Source organism: Heptranchias perlo, chromosome 6 (assembly GCF_035084215.1).
Source record: "Heptranchias perlo isolate sHepPer1 chromosome 6, sHepPer1.hap1, whole genome shotgun sequence".
Taxonomy (NCBI): domain Eukaryota; kingdom Metazoa; phylum Chordata; class Chondrichthyes; order Hexanchiformes; family Hexanchidae; genus Heptranchias; species Heptranchias perlo.
Window position 1 is genome coordinate 37300798 of NC_090330.1, and position 19613 is coordinate 37320410.

The 19613-nt window shown below is 40.9% G+C and overlaps 1 protein-coding gene and 1 long non-coding RNA gene across 3 annotated transcripts in view; one reads left to right on the top strand and one right to left on the bottom strand.

The window, feature by feature from the left end:
• Window positions 1-2251, bottom strand: part of LOC137322907 (cullin-5) — an 82979-nt gene extending 80728 nt beyond the window's left edge. The window contains exon 1 of the mRNA XM_067986128.1: window positions 1895-2251. Within this exon, the coding sequence (XP_067842229.1) occupies window positions 1895-1915 (21 nt within the window). The 5' untranslated portion in view covers window positions 1916-2251. The remainder of the gene's footprint in view (window positions 1-1894) is intronic.
• Window positions 1100-19204, top strand: LOC137322910 (uncharacterized). Of its 2 annotated transcripts, none has more exons than XR_010963252.1 (3): window positions 1100-1202; window positions 17072-17187; window positions 18565-19204. It is a non-coding gene; the product is annotated as an uncharacterized lncRNA (long non-coding RNA). The 2 variants fall into 2 exon arrangements; XR_010963251.1 differs by lacking the exon at window positions 1100-1202 and adding an exon at window positions 10516-10845.
• The last annotated feature ends 409 nt before the right edge of the window (window positions 19205-19613 follow it).

Genomic DNA, 19613 nt, shown 5'->3' on the forward strand with positions numbered 1-19613 from the left:
TTAAGTTCAGTGAATGTCAGCAGACTATCAAGCACAATATGAAGTTTTTATACTATAACCACTAAAACTGTGAAAAAACATCCAGCAGCGCAATTATAAAATGTTACCAACCTAAACCTGGGTTGTGCTTGCAGAAAGTTGTGTGCTGTATATCAGTGTGAAGTACTACTGGATACAGGTTTGTTATTGCTAGTGGTAGCAATAATGGTGGAGTAATTTGAAATGATGAATGTAAAGTATTACTTAATAAACATCATGCAACTAATGTACATTAAAGTTAATTGACTTAAGTGCAATTTTGATACCAATATGCCTATTAATAATACTGGGATTAGTTGCACATAACTAGAGATAATTCAACATTGAAAGTCAAACTGCATGTATTCACAAATTTAAATGTTATCTGGCCCATTTAACAACAAGTCAGTTCTTAGTTTAACAAAATAAGATTACTTAGACAGTCACTTCCATTGAAGGTTTCATAATATTAAAATCTTCTACATTCCAGAGTTCTGCAAAGCAACATGACTTAGGAGATAAATTATGTGTACTTGAACTATGTGGGAAAAAAATCCAGCAGTTTTATTCATCTGGAACAAGATAAACCACATTCTAATTTCCAGTCCAGGGTACTCATTGGAAACAAAAACAAACCTTTTCAATAATCTAATACTTCATGTAACAGAATAAATATTGTATAATTGAATTATAAAACATCCTGCCCCTTCTTATACTTTTAAAAGGATATCAATTAGAACCCAATTTGTGTTCTCAGTTCATTTGTGGATGAGACAGAGTCCTCGGTAATGGAAACTATTTAGGTGATAAATGATCAGTGTTTATGTAGGTATACAAACTGCACAGTCTTTCGTCGTATTATTTCCACTAGGATGATACTGATACACAAGCAAGAATATTTGAAAATACACAGGTCAAAGATAGCATAGCAAGTAGAACCCTTCTTCAGAACTCCTATGGGTTCGACTCAAAACGCATCATTCCACTAATACTGCCTGTTTGAAATCATAACATATCGCCCTTGTCCTTTTTTCTGATCCAATTAATATGCCTGTCTCTCTCTTTTCAGTTCTGATGAAGGATATGCACCCGAAACGTAGACCGTCTGTTCGCTCCACTGATGCTGATGATCTGGTGTTTCGAGCTATCTCTAATCTTCTGAGCAATATTTATTTTAAAAGGAGGTACTGTATTGGCTTAATAAACTTACTCTTGATCGTTATGTATTCTAAGTTCTATATAGCAAGTTAACAAGTGAGCTATTAAAATTTACCTTCAATTGTATCATTGCCATAGGAAGTTAGATTCAGGAATTTATAATACAAATTAGACAAGGGCACCAGATTTAGCTTTTTCAACAAATCGCCCTCAACACATACCATAAACCCAAAGTTTAACGAAGTTATTTTTTTGGGAAAAACAGATTACATCCTATGCGCACAACCAGAAGTCTCTGCTCTATAACAAACTCTTCACACACCATAAGGCAATGCAGGTCGTCAGTTTAAAGACGCAGGGGCTGTCGGGCTGGTGCAAGGACTGAAACATCGCAAGGCTTTTAAAAGACAGCCTTTTAAAGGCGATTTTTCTCCTTCACGTTCTCTCTTCCCCCGACCATTCATTACCCGAGCCCCAGGCCCGCGTCGTGAGAGAGAGAGAGAGAGGAGAGGAGAGATAGCAGCGGACACCCCAGTAACCGGCACCCGCCGCATCTCACTCAATCTCCACACAACCCAAAACACCTACAGCAGATCAAACACTTCTGAACGAGCAGAGCCGAGGCCTTGAAACTTGCGACGGGTAACAATAAGAGAGAGAGATGTAGGAGCCGGGGCCAGATGCCCGAGTGTCCGAGCCGGGCCGCGGCCCCGCTTACCTTTAACAGATTAGACGCCATATTCAACTTTACTGAATTCCTCGCAGCCTCTCGCGAGATTTCAGGGAGGAGGTAAAAGGGGCAAAAACTTCAACCCGAAAAGGTGACAGAAAAAAAATAATTTGTCTCCGACACACAAAAAAATCAACAGTTCACATGGTGACGGGGCGAGCGCGCGACCGGTTCATCAGGTTTTTAATATTCAGTATTGTTTATTTTTTTTCCCCCCCGTGTGTTTTTCCGTTAATGTTCTCTAGTCTCGAGTCCGTCCCTCCCGGGTCTAAACTTAGCTCCGCAGCAACAGACCCATATCAGGCTCGCTCATGTGATCCCCAGGCAACGGCCAACCACAGCGCCGCTCCTTCACCCACACACTTCGATCCGTCACTCCGGCAACATCGCCTCCCATACTGGAGGACAGCGCCGCTCCTACACCCACTCCCTCCCCCCTCCCTCACCTCGGGCCTGCTGTTACAGCAATAGCGCCCCTTGTCGTGGAGGGCAGCGTTGCACCGACCATCCCCTCAGCAGTAGGACAGCGGCACTCCCGTTCAACTTTAAAGCAGATCACATCAGGCAAGTAACATTGCCTCCTGGATTGGAGGACAAGGTGCTATCTGTCATCTCCGGCTGCTGATCCCAAATCAGCGCGCTCCAGCAAACTCCACCTAGGCGCAAGTCAGATTAATAGGACCCCTTTATATTATAGAACTGCTTCAAGTACGTTAAAGTGGCAGTAGCAATGTGGTGTATCACCAAGTCACACCTTGTTCTCTCCTAGGGTTGCCACCCATGTAGGATAGTCCTAGAGTCTCCGGAAATTGAAGATTAACCCTCCCAAACCTCAGCCTGAGTTTCTCCCTAAGATATCCTTCCGTTCCTTCCTCAACCTCTGCATACAAATTCTTATCCTTCTGTCCCTTCCAACATTCTGCTACCCCCTTCTAACCACACTTCCTTCTGCATCTGTCTGGGGAAAACACTCTCCTCCAAGTCACTTACAACTGCACTTTCAAACTACCAACTGCCTAAACTTTGATCCTCTTCACTACAATACACCTTCAGCTCTGGATTTGCTCAACTACTCCTCACCTTTACCTTTGATACCCTTGTACCAAGCAAAAGCTTCTGTCTCCCATCCCAGTCATTCCTCCTGGCATAGGCTCCATCTTCACTTCCTCAAATCCAAGGGGCGTAGACTTGAGCATATCTGGTACACAACTAGCTCAACCATCCATCACCAGATCTGGCTGGACCACGCCAAGCTCTATCAAGCCTCACACTCTTCTGCCAATACCACCTACTACTCTAGGATTATCTTAGAGAGCAAAGATAACACCTGGCTTCTTTATTCCATCACCAACTGCCTCTTTAAACCAATCTTCTCTGCCACTTCCATCCTCACTTCTAACAACAAGTGAGAATCTCATGGATTTCTTCATTGCCAAGACAGAGACCACATGTTCAACTGTTGCTTCCCCCTTTTCCTCACCCCACACCTCCTCTCAGTCTCCCACTAAACCTACCCTGATTCCCCATCATTCTGCAGTTTCACTCCCATCTCCATCTGTTCCATGTAACCTGCATCCTTGATCTCCTCACTCAACTCCTGACTACTCAATTACTCCTCCTGGATGCTTGCTTGCATTGCAAATGGCTCTCCTTGCTCAAGCACTGTCCTTCCTTTCAAAACCATCATCATCATCATCCCCCCACTCTTCAAAAAGCCTATCCTCGATCCATTTGTCCTAACCAATCACTTCATCTCTAACCTTCCTTTCCAATCAAGAGCAGAAACCCTGGACGATTTCTCCTCTGTAACCCAGAGGCACTAAGCTCAATTGTAATGTCCCTACCACTGCCTTGGCTAATCTACATCAGAGATCAAACCTGGGACCTTCCTGCTCTGTATGATTGAGCTAGTCACTGGATAAATTCACTGAACTACTTACTGGATAAATCACTGAGTTATCAGAAAAGCCTGTCTGAATTATTTTTATGTTAATTTAGTAATGTTTGTAGGTGAATTTTAGTAAAGAATTTGCCATATTCTACAATGTTTTCAATGAATACATACAAGAGTAGTTTTCTTACAAAAGCCAATCTCTTAATAATATGCCCTTGTTTGAAAAATTGTACATTTTGAATTGACAACTCTTAGCAAATTCAGTGGATGTTGAAAATCCTATGGCTATTTGGAAAAAGACCAGACTGTTCTCCTGGTGCCATTCTGAGACTCTGTTTGCCTCGCAGGGGCCCCGTGCAAAGGTTTAGTTTAAGGCCCCTACATTTTAGTAGACAATGATACTAAATACTACCTACTTAATCTGCTGTCACTGGATCCGCTCAGGGTTCCTGACTGGCTTGAGGCCCCGTGCAATTACATGGGTTGCATGGTTCTAACACCGCCCTTGGTGTCCTAACAACATTCTTCCCTCAACTAATACCACCATGGCAGATTAAATGATCATAAACCTCATTGCCATTTGAGGGATCTTGTGTGTGCAAAATGGTGACCATGTTGGCCAACATAACAACAGTCACTGCAATTCAAAGTAACTCATTGTATGTAAATGTTTGAGATGTTTCTGAGAGATGTGAGAAGGTGCTATTTAAATGCAAGCTTTTATTTCTTTTCAATATTAATGGCAGTCTATGCATTTCAACAACAGTGAAAGTAGTGCTAGCACAGCACATATATGAAAGAACTGTGACTCAATCAATGGCTATTGTTCAGCATAGTATTAAAAAAGCAAAAGGCATTGGTTTTATTCTAGGTGTTGTTGGAAAGAATTGTAACCAGAAAGGGACTGTTATCAGTCCAGACTGATGGGATAAAAGTCATTCTATCTGTTGGCTGTAAGGATTCTATGTAAACTGAGTTTGGACAGTCTCAATCTGGCTGAGTGGGCCTGGGTCTACAATACAAAACTGTCCCTAATTTCAGAGACGCCACAGAGAAATGGAAAAAAAAGTCAGACTGGTGCAGTAGGGGGTGCTGTTCTGAGGTTGGGCTGAGATATTGTTAGGCAGAGTAAAGGTTATACCTTACCTAGGAATTATAGAGTGCTTAAAGTGGAAAAAGTTTCATTTTCCGCACAAATATCCCTCAATTTGATGAGCACAATTTTTAAAATTTATTTTTTTATCTATAAAAGAATCAGAATTAGGCAACAACATTGCAACGCACTATTGTAGTTTGTGAATGCCTGGAATATCCTTGAAGTTCTCCCGATTAGCTGCCGTAACTTTGGCAGAAATCCCTTTTACGTGTGCAACCGGAGTTTCAAATGAGGTGCAGGCCTCACTTCAATATTGTTGCCGCAAGTTCTGACTACGTTTTCAGGAGCTACGGTGTCCAAAGAGCAGTCCTTAAATGGACCGCTGGAGGCCGTGGAAGAAGCCTGCAGTTAAATTTTTTTAAAACTTGCCTTAATGTGGAGCCAGGAGGAGCAGGCGTGATCCTCCTGACTTCATTTTAAGACTACAGCTGCTGCTGGCCCACCTTCTCAATCACCTCCCGTCCCCCAGACTCACTTGTATTCTTTCGTTGATTCTTGAAAATCAGTCAAGTATTTAGTTACTCTTTTAAATCTACAGTGTTCGGTTCATTTATCCTATAGTGCTCTCATGGCTAATCTCAAACCTCCATCCAATCTAACAAACTTGTTCTAATAATCATATCCCACAAGTTGCAACCATTATATATTTAAGTTATATTTGTATTTTTATTGATCTTTTCAGCCATGAAGCTATAAAGCAAATAGGATACCGGGTTGTATTCACAGGACTATCCATTACAAAACAATGGTTAGGTCTCATTTAGAATACTTAGTCCAGTTTTGGTCCCCTCACATGGTGGGTGATATTGAGGCTTTGGAAAAGTTTCAGAGGAGGGCCACAAGAACGATTATCAGTTTAAAACACTTAGCTATTCAGATAGGCTGAAAGAGCTGGGTCCACATATTTATTTTAGAGAAGCGTAGACTCGGGTGATTTGATTGAGATCTATATAGAATCATGGAATGATACAGCACAGAAGGAGGCCATTTTGCCCATCATGTCTGTGCCGGCTCTTTGAAAGTGCTATCCAATTAGTCCCACTCCCCTGTTCTTCCCCACAACCTTGCAATTTTTTCCCCATTCAAGTATTTATCCAATTCACTTTTGAAAGTTACTATTGAATCTGCTTCCACCACTCTTTCAGGCAGTGCATTCCAGATCATAACAACTCGCTGCATAAAAAATGTTTTCCTCATGTCGCCTCTGGTTCTTTTGCCAATTACCTTAAATAGGTGTCCTCTGGTTACCGACCCTTCTGCCACTGGAAAGAGTTTCTCCTTATTTACTCTATCAAAATCTCCCCTTAACCTTCCCTGCTCTAAGCAGAACAGCCCCAGATTCTCCAGTCTCTCCAAGTAACTGAAGTTCCACTAAATGTTTAACACTACACTGAAAGTGCATATATTTGAACATAGAAAAGATCATATCAGGAAGTAACTTACTGTGGCTTTGTACCACTACTTTGGTGTCCATTGAAAGCCATTTTGGCAGCACAATGATGCAAAAGTGATAGCGAAACTTTGGAGCCTGGAGACTTATATATTGGCGTTGTTTTAGTTTGGATTACAGAAGTCGCATCACTGAGCTGGTTCCTGGTATCCAAACTACCAAATTTCGTCCCTTCATTCTGATGGCACACCCGTAAACTCAGTAAAAACTGGATCCAAGTCTGCCGCCAAGACAAGGGAGTCAGCAGCTCAAAAGCCGAAGGCCCACTCAAGGATGCGTTTGTGAAAGGACTAGATTGTGAGCATGCTGAAAAATTATTTCAATTGGATAGGTTGGGGAAGCCCAGGTGTCACATGTATAAATTACGCAAGGCAAGAAATAAGTTAGATGTTAGACAATTCTTCTTTTTCCAGTAAATAATAGACCTATGGAACAAGTTGTTGGTTTGTGCTGTGAGTATTGATTCACTGTATACCTTCAAGAGAGAGCTGGACCCATTCCTGGCTGGGGCAGAGATTGCATCATACAAGAGGTAGGTACCAAATAATAAGTTATGGTCAATATTTCCAGGATTAGTTTTGATCACCTAGAGGGATCAGAGAAGAATTTTCCAGATTTTTTTTTCAATAATTGGCCTCGAGTTTTGGATCTGTTTTTTGCGCTTCTCCCAGGAGACTAGATGGCACCTAGGGGGTAAGGAGTCTCTTGATGTGAGACATAAGGCATCACAACTGTATTGGATAGGCTGGAAGGACCAGCTGGTCTTTTCCTGTCTTTTCGTAGGCACACCAGGAGTTCAGGCTATATACAGTGTGTGTAAGAATGTCACCAAACCCTGGGCTACACAGTTATCTAGTCATAACATGTGGTCACACCAAAAAAAATGGTATTATCATACCAAAAATATGGCAATAAAAGACAAGCCAAACTATGTCTCGGTTATTAAAAAAAAATAAGGATCATTGTGTGAATAAAAATAAACCTCAAGACCTGGAAGAGGAAGAACAAATACAATGAATAACCCAACCCATGTTTGATGACTGTTATATTTGATATGTTAATATTTGGACATGACAAAGATGGACAGAAAAAGATCAGCTGATCCATCGAGTCTGTCCCATCAGCAATGTTGCAATTAAGCATCATGACCCTCAGTGCTCCATACCCACCAGCAGCCAAGTAATCTCCAGGGGGAGGCAAAAAAAGATTTAAAAATTTCTAGGCCAATTCATGGACAAAATTCCGTAAAATTCTTCTCCAATCCCCAAAGGCAATCAAAAACCTGTCCGGGAGATAACAGTGACCACAAGGTACATCACCCAACGTTCCACCTACTTTTTGTGTGCAGCAATAAACCTCCTCCAGGAACTCATGCAGCTCCCTTTTGAATGTTTGGAGCAAATCTGCACTCACTGCACAAGTTGGCAACTTATTCCAAAAGATTATGATCCTTGTAAAAAGAGAAACCTCCTGTCATCTAACTTAGTTCTATGTTTATGTAATTCATACACATGTCCCTTTTATTTCTTAACCTATTTAATTCAAATAATCTATCCACACAAACACAGTCTAGGCCCTTCATCATTTTAAATAATTGAATCAAATCGTCCGAAGTCTATGCTTTTCTACAGTTTAAAAAAACGCCTCTCTGAGCCTATTGTGATAATTCAGGGTTTTTAAACGAGGTATTAGTGTAGTGGCCCTCCTCTGAGCCTTTTCCAGGGTCTCTGTCTCCCACATATGAGACCAGAACAACAACAACTTGCATTAATATAGTGCCTTTAACATTGGAAAACATCCCAAGGCACTTCACAGGAGCAAAATCAAACAAAATTTGACACCAAGCCACTTAAGGAGATATTAGGACGTGACCAAAAGCTTGGTCAAAGAGTAGGTTTTAAAGCGCATCTTAAAGGAGGAGAAAGAGGGAGAAAGGCGGAGAAGTTTAGGAAGGGATTTCCAGAGCTTAGGGCCTAGGCAGCTGAAGGCACAGCAGCCAATGGAGCAGCGATGAAAATCGGAGATGCACAAGAGGCTAGAATTGGAGGAGCTTAGGGATCTCAGTGGGCTGGAGGACACAATATTCAAGGTGAGGCCTAACCAAGACCTTATACAAGGACATTATGGTATGTTTTGTTTTATATTGGATCGTCCTAGCTATACATCCTAATACTCCATTACTAGTATTGAAGGTCAGATTCTGTAAGATATATTGCAATGGAGCAAAATTCCTCCTTTATTGAAAAATGAGAGAATGCCTGTTTTTCTCCATGACTTATAAACTATTAACAGAATTGTGGGAAAGCATGGCTTTAATATGTGTAATTTCATTAATGGATCATTAAATCCACTCATTTTTCATTAAAAGAGGAATTTCATCCTTGAGTTTATGGTGTAGAGTGGAAGAAAGTATATCGCTGGATTCTAGCCAAATTTATCACATTGTAGACAGTAAACCAAATTCATTTTTTTTTAGAATTTACCATGTTATATGGGTTTGGTTAACAACATTAAATTGTATTTCTTTTAGGTTCATGCAAGTAAAAATCTGATAAGCCTGAAAATAAACCTGTATCTTGTCATCCTTCTCAATGAGCACGCTCTTTCCTTTATTATCTTCAAGGAAGTACCCTCAGCTTGTGTAATTGTTTGAAGTAATATGCAACTGAACTACCCTGTCCAGCATTTCACTCTTAGCAACAAATTGATTTTTCATGATCATAAAACTTAGTCTATTTTAATATGAGCTCGAACAATTTATGACAGCCTTCCATACGAAGCCCTATAAGAGTCCAAGAATGGTGCAATACTCCTTTTACGGCCTCCCAAATTTGATCTTCTGCCAAAACAGAAATATTTACCATGATAGCAAAATCTTGCATTTTGCTTTTGGTTACATTTTAGCCTTCCTTACCTTCGGTCATTTCTGACCTGTCAGTATCCATTCAAAATGAAGAACTGTATTATTTTTCCACTTACACCGATCTAGTATTTAATTTTTTAAAATGCATTTTCATGTACTCAGGCTATCAGCCAGGGAACTTGGACATTCATTTTTAATATGCTTTTATAGAAATCCACGACAAGTTTGAGAAAAATGAACAAAACTGCATAAAGAATGCTCCCTTCTCTCATTTTTCTCAATTTTAATTTCTCCTCTTTTTGAGCTCTTTGGAAGTGACATTCCATTTCCTAGGAAATAGGATAGGTAGCAAAATTGATCAAAGGTGTCTGCCAGTGCCAAGATGTAGAGTTGCTAGGAAATGCTCAACAGTAGTTCATGGTGACCAGTCCTTTGATTTTACCTTCACTTCCTATGAAGAATTTTCTGATTTCCACTCAATGTCTCCCTCTAATGGTATAACTGAGGTTAGGAACTTACATACAAAGGACGTTGCCAGTGGTTCAAGGGTCTAGAACAAGGGGGGACATAGTTGTAAGATTAAATGCAGAAGATTTAGGACAGAGAGCACATTAAAAATATTACAGAGTATTGTGAAGATTTGTAATGCATTACCAGAGTTAGTGATTGAAGCAGAGACCATGTGAACATTTAAAAATAAGTTAGATAAGTGGTTGAAGGAGGATAAAAGAAAAATAGGAAAAGCCTCGGCACATGTGATTAGGATTGCTACACATGTGGAGGATAGAACTACATAGAAATTACAACACAGAAACAAGTCACACAGCCCAATCAGTCCATTTTGGTGCTTATCCTCCTATTTTAGTATCCTCTGCAAATTTGGACACCATTTTCTCTAGCCCCACATCCAATTCATTGAAGCACAAAGCGGGCATTGCGAAGAGAGTAGATCACGAACCGGGTGGGAACTTGAGAATTTGGTGAAAGTGGGACTCTGGTAAAGTAGTGGGTGAATTGAAATTAAAATTTAGTTTAAAATTTAACTTAGAATTTTAAACTTTAAAAGAAACTGTAAGTTAGTTAACAGTTAACTGCCACTGATTTGCAGTTTCTGTTAACAGTTAATCAGCTGCAAGTGATTGCCTGAATAGAGGGTAATTACAGTGAGCTGGAATCTGATTGAGCAGTTGTAACTGTTGTTCTCAAAAGGCGTAAAAAATAGGTTATCTGCTGGAACACAGAGCGCATCGAATAGAGTGAATCGTGAACCGAGTGGAAACTTAAGAATTTGGTGAGGGTGGGAATTAGGTGCTAAATTTAAAAAATGTGGAAATAAAGACTAAAAAGTAATTATCTATAAAAAAATATATAATTTAGTTGAGGGAAGTGGTGCTGAGCACCAGGGGAGCAGCCCCAGGTATCAGTACAAAAGCAGGAGAGGAGCGGAGTCAAGGGAAGTGGTGCTGAGCACCAAGGAGGAGCATTTTCCTCGTTCATTAAGAACAGAGAGAGTGACATCACAGTGAAGAGAGAGGAGAAGCTCAGAGACCTGGAATAAGAGGGTCAGTTATTCAGGGTAAGTAAACAGTAAGTAAATTAATAATAGAGTATCTAAAGGGAGTTTCGAAAAAAAAGGTTTCTAAGTATAATTGACGGGCAGCTGATGCCTGTTGCCTGCAATTCCTGCGCCATGTGGGAACTTCAGGATGCTTCACGTGTCCTGGAGGGCCCAATGTGCAGGAACTGCCTCCAGTTGCTCGAGCTCAAGCCATGGGTTCTGAGCTTGAGGGACAGCTGGAATCACTGGAGAGCATAAGGGAGGCTGAAGGTTTCCTGGATCGTACGTTCCAGGAAGTGGTCACCCTGCAGCCACAGAGAGTTCAGGATAGCAAGTGGGTGGCCATCTGAAAGGGTAGGAAGAGACAGGCAGTGCAGAAATCTTCTGGGTGTGTGGCACTCTCGAACCTGTATTCAGCATTGAAAACCAGTGAGGGTGACAACACCTCGAAGGAGTGCAGTCCTGAGCATAGCACCATGGGGCTAAGGACTGCAGGGAGGCACAGTTAAGTGTAGAAATGCAGTAATCATAGGGGATTCGATAGTCGGGGGACAGACAGGCATTTCTGTGACTGCCGACATGAGTCCTACATGGTGCGCTGCCTCACCTGGTTCCAGGGTAAAGAACATCACGGAGAGGGTGCAGAACACTCTGCAGGGGGAAGGGGAACAGCCAGAAGTCATGGTCCATGTGGGTACCAACAACTTAGGAAAGAAAAGAAATGAGGTCCTGCGGTTAGAGTTTCAGGAGCTAGGGAGGAAGTTAAAAGGCAGGACCTCAAAAGTAGTAATCTCTGGATTACTCCCAGTGCCATGCACTAGTGAGTACAGAAATAGGAAGATAAGGCAGGTTAATGCATAGCTACATACGTGGTGCAAGAGGGAGGGCTTCAGATTCTTGGGGCATTGGGACAAGTTCTGGGGCAGGAAGAACCTGTTCAAGACGGACGTGTTGCACCTCAGCAGAGCTGGGACCAATGATTTCGCGGGGAGGTTCACTAGTGCTGTGGGGGAGGGTTTAAACTAATTTGGCAGGGGGTGGGCACCAGGATGTAGCATTAGAAAGGAGAAACAAGGTGCACAAAGGATTGGGAGAGACATAGTACAGTATTAGGTGGGGTCGGACTGAGAGAGAATATGAGAATAGGTTTACTGTGCATGTGTGCAAAGGCACGAAGCGTGGTAAATAAGGTTGGTGAGCTACAGGTGCAATTAGCCACATGGGATTATGATGTAGTGGCGATAATGGAGACTTGGCTCAAAAAAAGGACAGGATTGGGTACTAATTATACCTGAATAAAAAGTGTTCAGGAGAGATAGGGAAGGAAAAAAAGGAGGTGGGGGGCAGTATTGATTAAGGAGAATATTGCAGCACTGAAGAGAGAGGATGTCCATGAGGGGTCAAGGACAGAATCTATTTGGTTAGAGTTAAAAAAACAATAAAGGTGCCATTACACTACTGGGTGTATTCTATAGGCCACCAACTAGTGGGGAAGGATATAGAGGAGCAAATTTGCAGGGAATTTACAGAGGGGTGTAAGAACTATTGAGCAGTGATAATGGGGGACTTCAACTATCCTAATATAGTAATAGTGTAAAGGGCAAAGAGGGGGAGGAATTTCTAAAGTGTGTTCAGGAGAACTTTCTTGATCAGTATGTTTCCAGCAAACGAGGAAGGAGGCATTGCTGGATCTAGTTCTGGGGAATAAAGTGGAGCAAGTGTCAGTGGGGGAACATTTTGGGAACACTTGGACAAATGCGGATTAATAAAGGAAAGCCAGCACTGATTTGATGGAGTGTTTTGATGAGGCAAACAGAGAGGGTTGATGAGGGCAATGTGGTTGATGTTGTGTATATGGACTTTCAAAAGGTCTTTGATAAGCTGCCACATAATAGGCTTGTCAGCAAAATTCAAGCCCATGGAATAAAAGGGGCAGTGGCAGCATGGATACGAAATTGGCTAAGTGACAGGGAAGAGAGGTTATTGGTGAACGTTTGTTTTTCCAACTGAAGGAAGGTATACAGTGGTGTTCCCCAGGGATTGGTTCTAGGACCACTGCTTTTTCTTGATATATATTAATAACTTGGATTGGGTGTACAAGGCACAATTTCAAAATTTGCAGATGACACAAAACTTGGAAGTGTAGTAAACAGTGAGAAGGATAGTAATAGACTTCAAGAGGACATAGACAGGCTGGTGGAATGGGCAGACACATGGCAGATGAAATTTAACGTAGAGAAGTGCAAAGTGATACATTTTGGCAGGATGAATGAGGAGAGGCAATATAAACTATATGGTACAATTCTAAAGGGGGTGAAAGAACAGAGACCTGGGGGTATACGTGCACAAATCTTCACAGGTGGCAGGACAAGTTGAGAAAGCATACAGGATCCAGTGTTTTATAAATAGAGGCAAAGAGTACAAAAGCAAGGAAGGTATGTTGAACCTTTATAAAACACTGGTTAGGCCACAACTGGAGTATTGTGTCCAATCCTGGGCACTGCACTTTGGGAAGGATGTGAAGGCCTTAGAAAGGGTGCAGAAAAGATTTACTAGAATAGTTCCAGGGATGAAGTACTTCAGTTAGGATAGACTGGAGAAGCTGGGGTTGTTCTCCTTAGAGCAGAGACGGTTAAGAGGAGATTTAATAGAAGTATTCAAAATAATGAAGGGTGTAGATAAAGTAAATAAAGAGAAACTGTTCCCATTGGCAGAAGGGTCAAGGGCACCGATTTAAGGTGACTGGCAGAGGAACCAAAGGCGACATGAGGAGAAACTTTTTTATGCAACGAGTAGTTATGATCTAGAGTGCACTACCTGAAAGGGTGGTGGAAGCAGATTCAATTGTGGCTTTCAAAAAGGAATTGGAGAAATACATGAATGGAAAAAGTTTGCAGGGCTACGGGCAAAGAGCGGGGAAATGGGTCTAACTGGATTGCTCTTACAAACAGCTGGCACAGGCTCGATGGGCCAAATGGCCTCCTTCTTTGCTGTAACCATTCTATGATTCTATGTACATAGTGAACAGAGGCAGTCCCAGAACAGAACTGTGTGGGACATCACTACCCACTTCCATCCACTCTGAGAAACTGCCCTTAACTCCTACTCTCTGTTTTCTCCCTTCTAACCAGTTTTTAAATCTAGTTTGCTACCCTTCTCCTAATTCCATACCACTTAATCTTCTCTAATAGCCTCCCGTGTGGCTATCTGAAAGACCATGTACACCACATCCATTGCATTACCCAATCCACCCAGTCGTCTCCTCAAAGAACGCTATCAGGTTTGTCAGGCACGATCTTCCTTAGTAAAATCCATATTAGGTGCTACTAATTATTTTCTCTTCATTGATTATATTTAGTAATTTTATCTTTAATTAAAGATTCCAAAATGTTCTTTATCACAGATATTAAACCAACTGGCCAGTAAATATATGGGTTAGCTTGGTTTCTCTTTTTGAAAAAGGTTGTAGTGCAAGAAGTAATGCATGCAACACCATGCCTTTACCCTGGGTGACACAGAATATTAGAGCAGAAACACATTGTACAAATGATCTAGGCATTTATTGAGCATACGCTGTTCAAAATGGGCAAACCTTTATGTATCTGTTTGTACATAATGTGAAGAAATAAATTGTAAAAATATGCTCTTCTAGATCTTCTTCCTCCCAAACCAAATAAGATTTGCCGAACACTTTATCAATTAGGCATTGCCCTTTTAAAATGCACCCTGGAATGTATTTCAGGGCATTAAATAACTAACTGTAATTTTATGCTGTGATTTTAAAAAAAAAAATTTAGTTACCATAGCTCTATAAAGAAAATGTCACGTACAGCCCTTCAGTAAACAATCTTCTCTTGGTCAACTATTGCTTTCTGTGATGTAACAATTGAAAGACAATGGTTTTGGTCCATTTCAAAAGGACAGTATTTTTAATGACTCTACTTGAAGAGGAAATCTATTAAGAACAAAACTAAGATCTATTAAAAACACATCTAAAATAGAATTATACAGCTATTGGTTGTACGTTACAGGAAAAAACACCTGCAGGAAATGATAACTATTTTATTCATGCAGTCTAAAAATAAAATAGCATCTCCGCTGGCTTCTGTTTTACAGAAACACTTAATTAAACCAGCTCCAACTGCTACTGGTCTGGACCATTTTCCCTCCACAAGACCCCTTGTCAGAGAATCTACTACTCGACTTTACTAAATCTTTGTTTTCTTTTTCAAATTTTCTCCCTTCTCTTCTTAACATAATGACTTACACTAAGGTACCATTGCATAGATACCGGTAACCCTCTAGTGCCTTGCCAAAATGACCATTTTTTGCGTTTGATCCTAGATATTGATTACTGACTGTCTATTTAACTGAAGAGGACATCGCAATTAAACCCAATCCTGTTCTCATTCACTATCTAGAAAAGGGGGAAGATCATTTGATAGCCACTAAGAGCAGGAACCCTGGCTGAACTTTCCCCTTCATAACCACAAATAATGAAGTCAGAGGTATCAATTCATCTCTGCCTATGAGCCAAGCCAACTCATCAGAGACCTTCCTGGTACATGCAGCTCAGGATTACATCACATGATGTATTCATTTGACCACTGGGAAGGAGGTAATAATTTTAAGAAGGACATCATATAGAGCAAGACCTTGGCCCCATGTGCTGTCTCTCCATTGGGCTAGCCCAAATCCTTCTGCTTTAAAAAGGAAACAGCCTGGGAAGGATAATACAATTCTTGACCTGATCAGATAATTGTCACAGATCATTTTCCAACACTGCATTCTAATCCAAATGGCCTGATGCCAGCTTCCATATGTGGACTGAGTTCTTTACAATCTGAAACTTTCCCTTTCTGCCACAGTGAACTAGTGTAGGCCAGATCTAACAATTATTCCTAAACACAAGAAATTGCTTACTGAAATTTATGTAAGATACACACTACCTGTCCGGGAGCTTCGTTGCTAGAACTCCGATGGGATGGGAATTTTGCTTGCTAATGCATCCAGTTTCACAACAGCAACATTTGTATGCTGCTCTCCCACTTTTATATTTGGACCAGAGGTCAGGCTCTACTCCTCTTCCTTATAGCCCTCCATAACAATACGAACAGCCAATGGCACTACTACTCTATTGCAATTCCTTGGTTCGATCTTAAGTCTTCCACATCAAGCATCAGCTCCCCAATTCATCCAATAACGTTCTACTGCACTTTTTTTTATGTAGTCTCTGAAATCTTCCTTTATGGCTACCCAAACAAAATAGGCGCAGACACGATGGCCTGAATGGCCTCCTTCTGTGCTGTAAATTTTCTATGATTCTATGACTGGGTCCTTGCACTCACTGCTAAAGCTGGTGTCCTTATCCTTAGTGAGTCTATGTTACTGTCAGTTCCTGGACCCTGAGCTTCTTTACACAATGGAGTTCAGTTGATAGAGGGAAACCCCATTTCACTCTCGATCCGGGCTCCCTGGGGCATGGATTGGTTGTGGGCAATAGGGCTGTGTGGCTCAACTACTGCTGTATGTGAGAGGTTCATTAGAAGATGCATTGAAGTGTCCTGATGACTATGCTCCATTAGTTTTCTCTCTGCCTGTGGGGAAAGCACTTGGTCTTTAGTACCTCAGCACAGCAGTACAATGGAGATTGAAAACTTTACAAAGAGGCAGCGAATTCAAACCTGAAACCCCAGATTCTAGGCCGGCTCAGTTGGTAACAGCAGCATATGGATCAGAAGGTCTCTGTTTTGATTCCCAATCTGTACTGAGTTAGCTGATCTCAGCCAGAGTGACAATAGGGTGACTTCAGTTGGCCACAGTATTCCTGGGCTAGGATAGAAAAATCAGCTAGAAATCCTGCTCCTCATCCAGTGACTCCTGCTGAAAAGTTTCTACGTATGGATATTTGGTAAAGACAGGATTAAACTTGACAGACATTTCCCCTCCCCATAATGAATAGCCACTCAATAACAGGGCATCCCTCCCCAGAACTGTACTCCAGCATGAGATAATACGTTCAGGAAATAACAAAACCCCCTGCATCCCACCCTCCATGCCACAGCAACATGCACTACAACGTATTGTTCACCAGGATTCCTCAGTTCCTATACCATTAAACAGCAAGTCTCAGCAGCAGCAGTGCCATCACAAAGAACTATCACCAGCTTTTGAAATAAAAACTGGTCAGTCAGTACCTGAAAGAGAGATTACATCCAAAATGTTAACCTGTTTTGTTTTTCAGATTTGAAGCATTCACAGCCTTATCATCTCTATTGCTGTTTAATTATAAAGTCAACAGGAATAAAAAATGATAACATCATCAAGGGAATAGCCTTGGAGAAGTGCAGAGGCCAGAAGGTATGAAGATGAAGAAGTAACATCAGTACAAAAATAATTAGCGGGGGGTTTCAGCTGTGAGTGCTAATCCTGGGGCATATTTTCTGCTTGTTAATTTCAGGGTAAACACAAGATTATATTATAAAACAGTGTTCCCTACTTTATCTCACATCTACCTCAACTAAAATTAATGAACCATGGAAAATTTAGGCCTAGTACTCTCACACGGTTGGGCTTTTTAACTCCCTCAAGTCACTTTCTCAATAAGATCACTCACTGCTCGTTCACCCATCACCCTGTGCTCGCTGACCTACGTTGGCTCCCGGTCCGAGATTGCCTCGATTTTAAAATTCTCATTCTTGTTTTCAAATCCCTCCATGCCCTCACCCCTCCCCATCTCTGTAACCTTCTCAAGCCCTACAGTCCTCCAAGATCACCACGCTCCTCCAATTCTGGCCTCTTGCACATCCCTGATTTTAATCGCTCCACCACTGATGGCCGTGCCTTCAGCTGTCTGGGCCCTAAGCTCTGAAATTCCCTCTCTAAACCTCTTTACCCCTCTCTCCTCCTTTTAAGACACTCTTTAAAACCTACTTCTTTGACCAAGCTTTTGATCACCTGTCCTAATATCTCCTTGTGTGTCTCGGTGTCAAATTTTGTTTGAAAATTGCTCCCGTGAAGCGCCTTGGGACGTTTTACTATGTTAAAGGCGCTATATAAATGCAAGCTATTGTTGCTCATTCTTTGAACAAAACACCTCAAAATAGACAAAATAAAAAGGATGTTAAAGTTAATCATAATTATTTTCAGCTATTTGATTTTGTTTTCAAAGTAAAAGAATTCCTAATGAACAGACCCCCTCCAAAAATGAAACAGGTGTGGTGTACTGCGACAGGCTCACTCAAAGATCAAATAGTGATATCCTCTCCAAACCTTTAGGGTTATAGTTTGGGCTTTAGGTAGATTGAGAATGGGTGTTTACTTAGTAAAATATACCCATTTCACATTTGGATTACATAAATGGCTTTGGCTCTCACCTTCCAACAATGAACAAAAAGAAGCAGCAGTTAGTAAGTACTGGACTGGATGACACTGCAAATTGCATATGGTCGACTGACAGATGTGAACTTGATGCGATGACTAGTATTTTCCTATTCTATATTTTTATGTATATAGTACTTGAAAGTCCAAAACTTAAAAAAAAGTTAATTAAATTGTAATGAGTATTATTTCATAACATCTTCGCAAGAAAGAGTTTCACGCTGATTTTGATCCAGCATCTCTGATCCTCCAGTGCTACACTGTAGCAGAGTTTAAACAAAGTTGTAGATTAGATTTTGGCCCATATCAAGTTTCAAATGTGCTGCCATTAACTACTGTTGGTATTTTTCACTGCAGAAGAAATCCAGAAGAGTCTATCTACATCCAAACTGAAGTGGACTCTTTAGACCATCATAGGATGGTCATAGGATATTTAACTTAACAACTGGAAGTACAATAAACCAGAGAAGAATGTTGTCGAAAACTACTTCTCTATTAAAACAACAGGAAGATATTGTTTCAGAAAGGTAATCAGCAGTCATAGTTTTTTTGCATTGTTCATTAAACATCCATGATTTCTATACTGATTTCAGCTGGGGTAACAGTAGCACTACTAATGGTCTTAGCAACAAAGGAGGGCAAAACTGATCAGGCTTCCTGCTCCGGACGGCTACCCAGCAACCCCTGAAGGAAAGGGTGCTTGCACGGACCTTGGCTAAAACCAGTATCAGGCTTAGTTGTGATATTCGCTATGGAAAAATCGCCTGCAACAATCATGGTCTCGGATTACACAGGAAAAAAATGGCCAGTTGGGCAAGGTACTGAGCAGTGGTCAATGCCCATGGAACCGCATTCAAACTAGAATTAGCACCTGCAAAAGAAGGGAGAAAAGGGAGGGAAAACACACGATTCACAGGAAAACAAAAAATGAAAAAACACAGTTTTTAAACATAATTATTCATTTTATGGTCACTTGACATACATTTTACAATAAAACAAAAACATACAGATACATAACTTTAAATTTATAGTACAATTACTGAAAAGCATCAGATAGGTTTTAGGCCCTTAAGTACTAGTAACATATGCCTCAATTATCATGTCAGACTGCAGACTTAATGATCCTTTGACAGGGTACATATGTCATAACACAATAAGGCAGTGCTTTTCATGGTTATAGAAAGCAGATATGTTTTAATACCAGCATTTTCATTCCTGTAATATGGAGCCATATGCCAAATGTAACTTTTTGTTCTCACATTTTCAGTCAATCACACATTCAATTTATGCATAATTGGTTGCAAAATTCTGTGTTTAGGTCCCTTTCAGCGAACAAATGGTGGAAGCTAAATGTGTGTTGAAGGAAGCATAATTTCTCCGATGTGACCAATCATACTTTACATCAC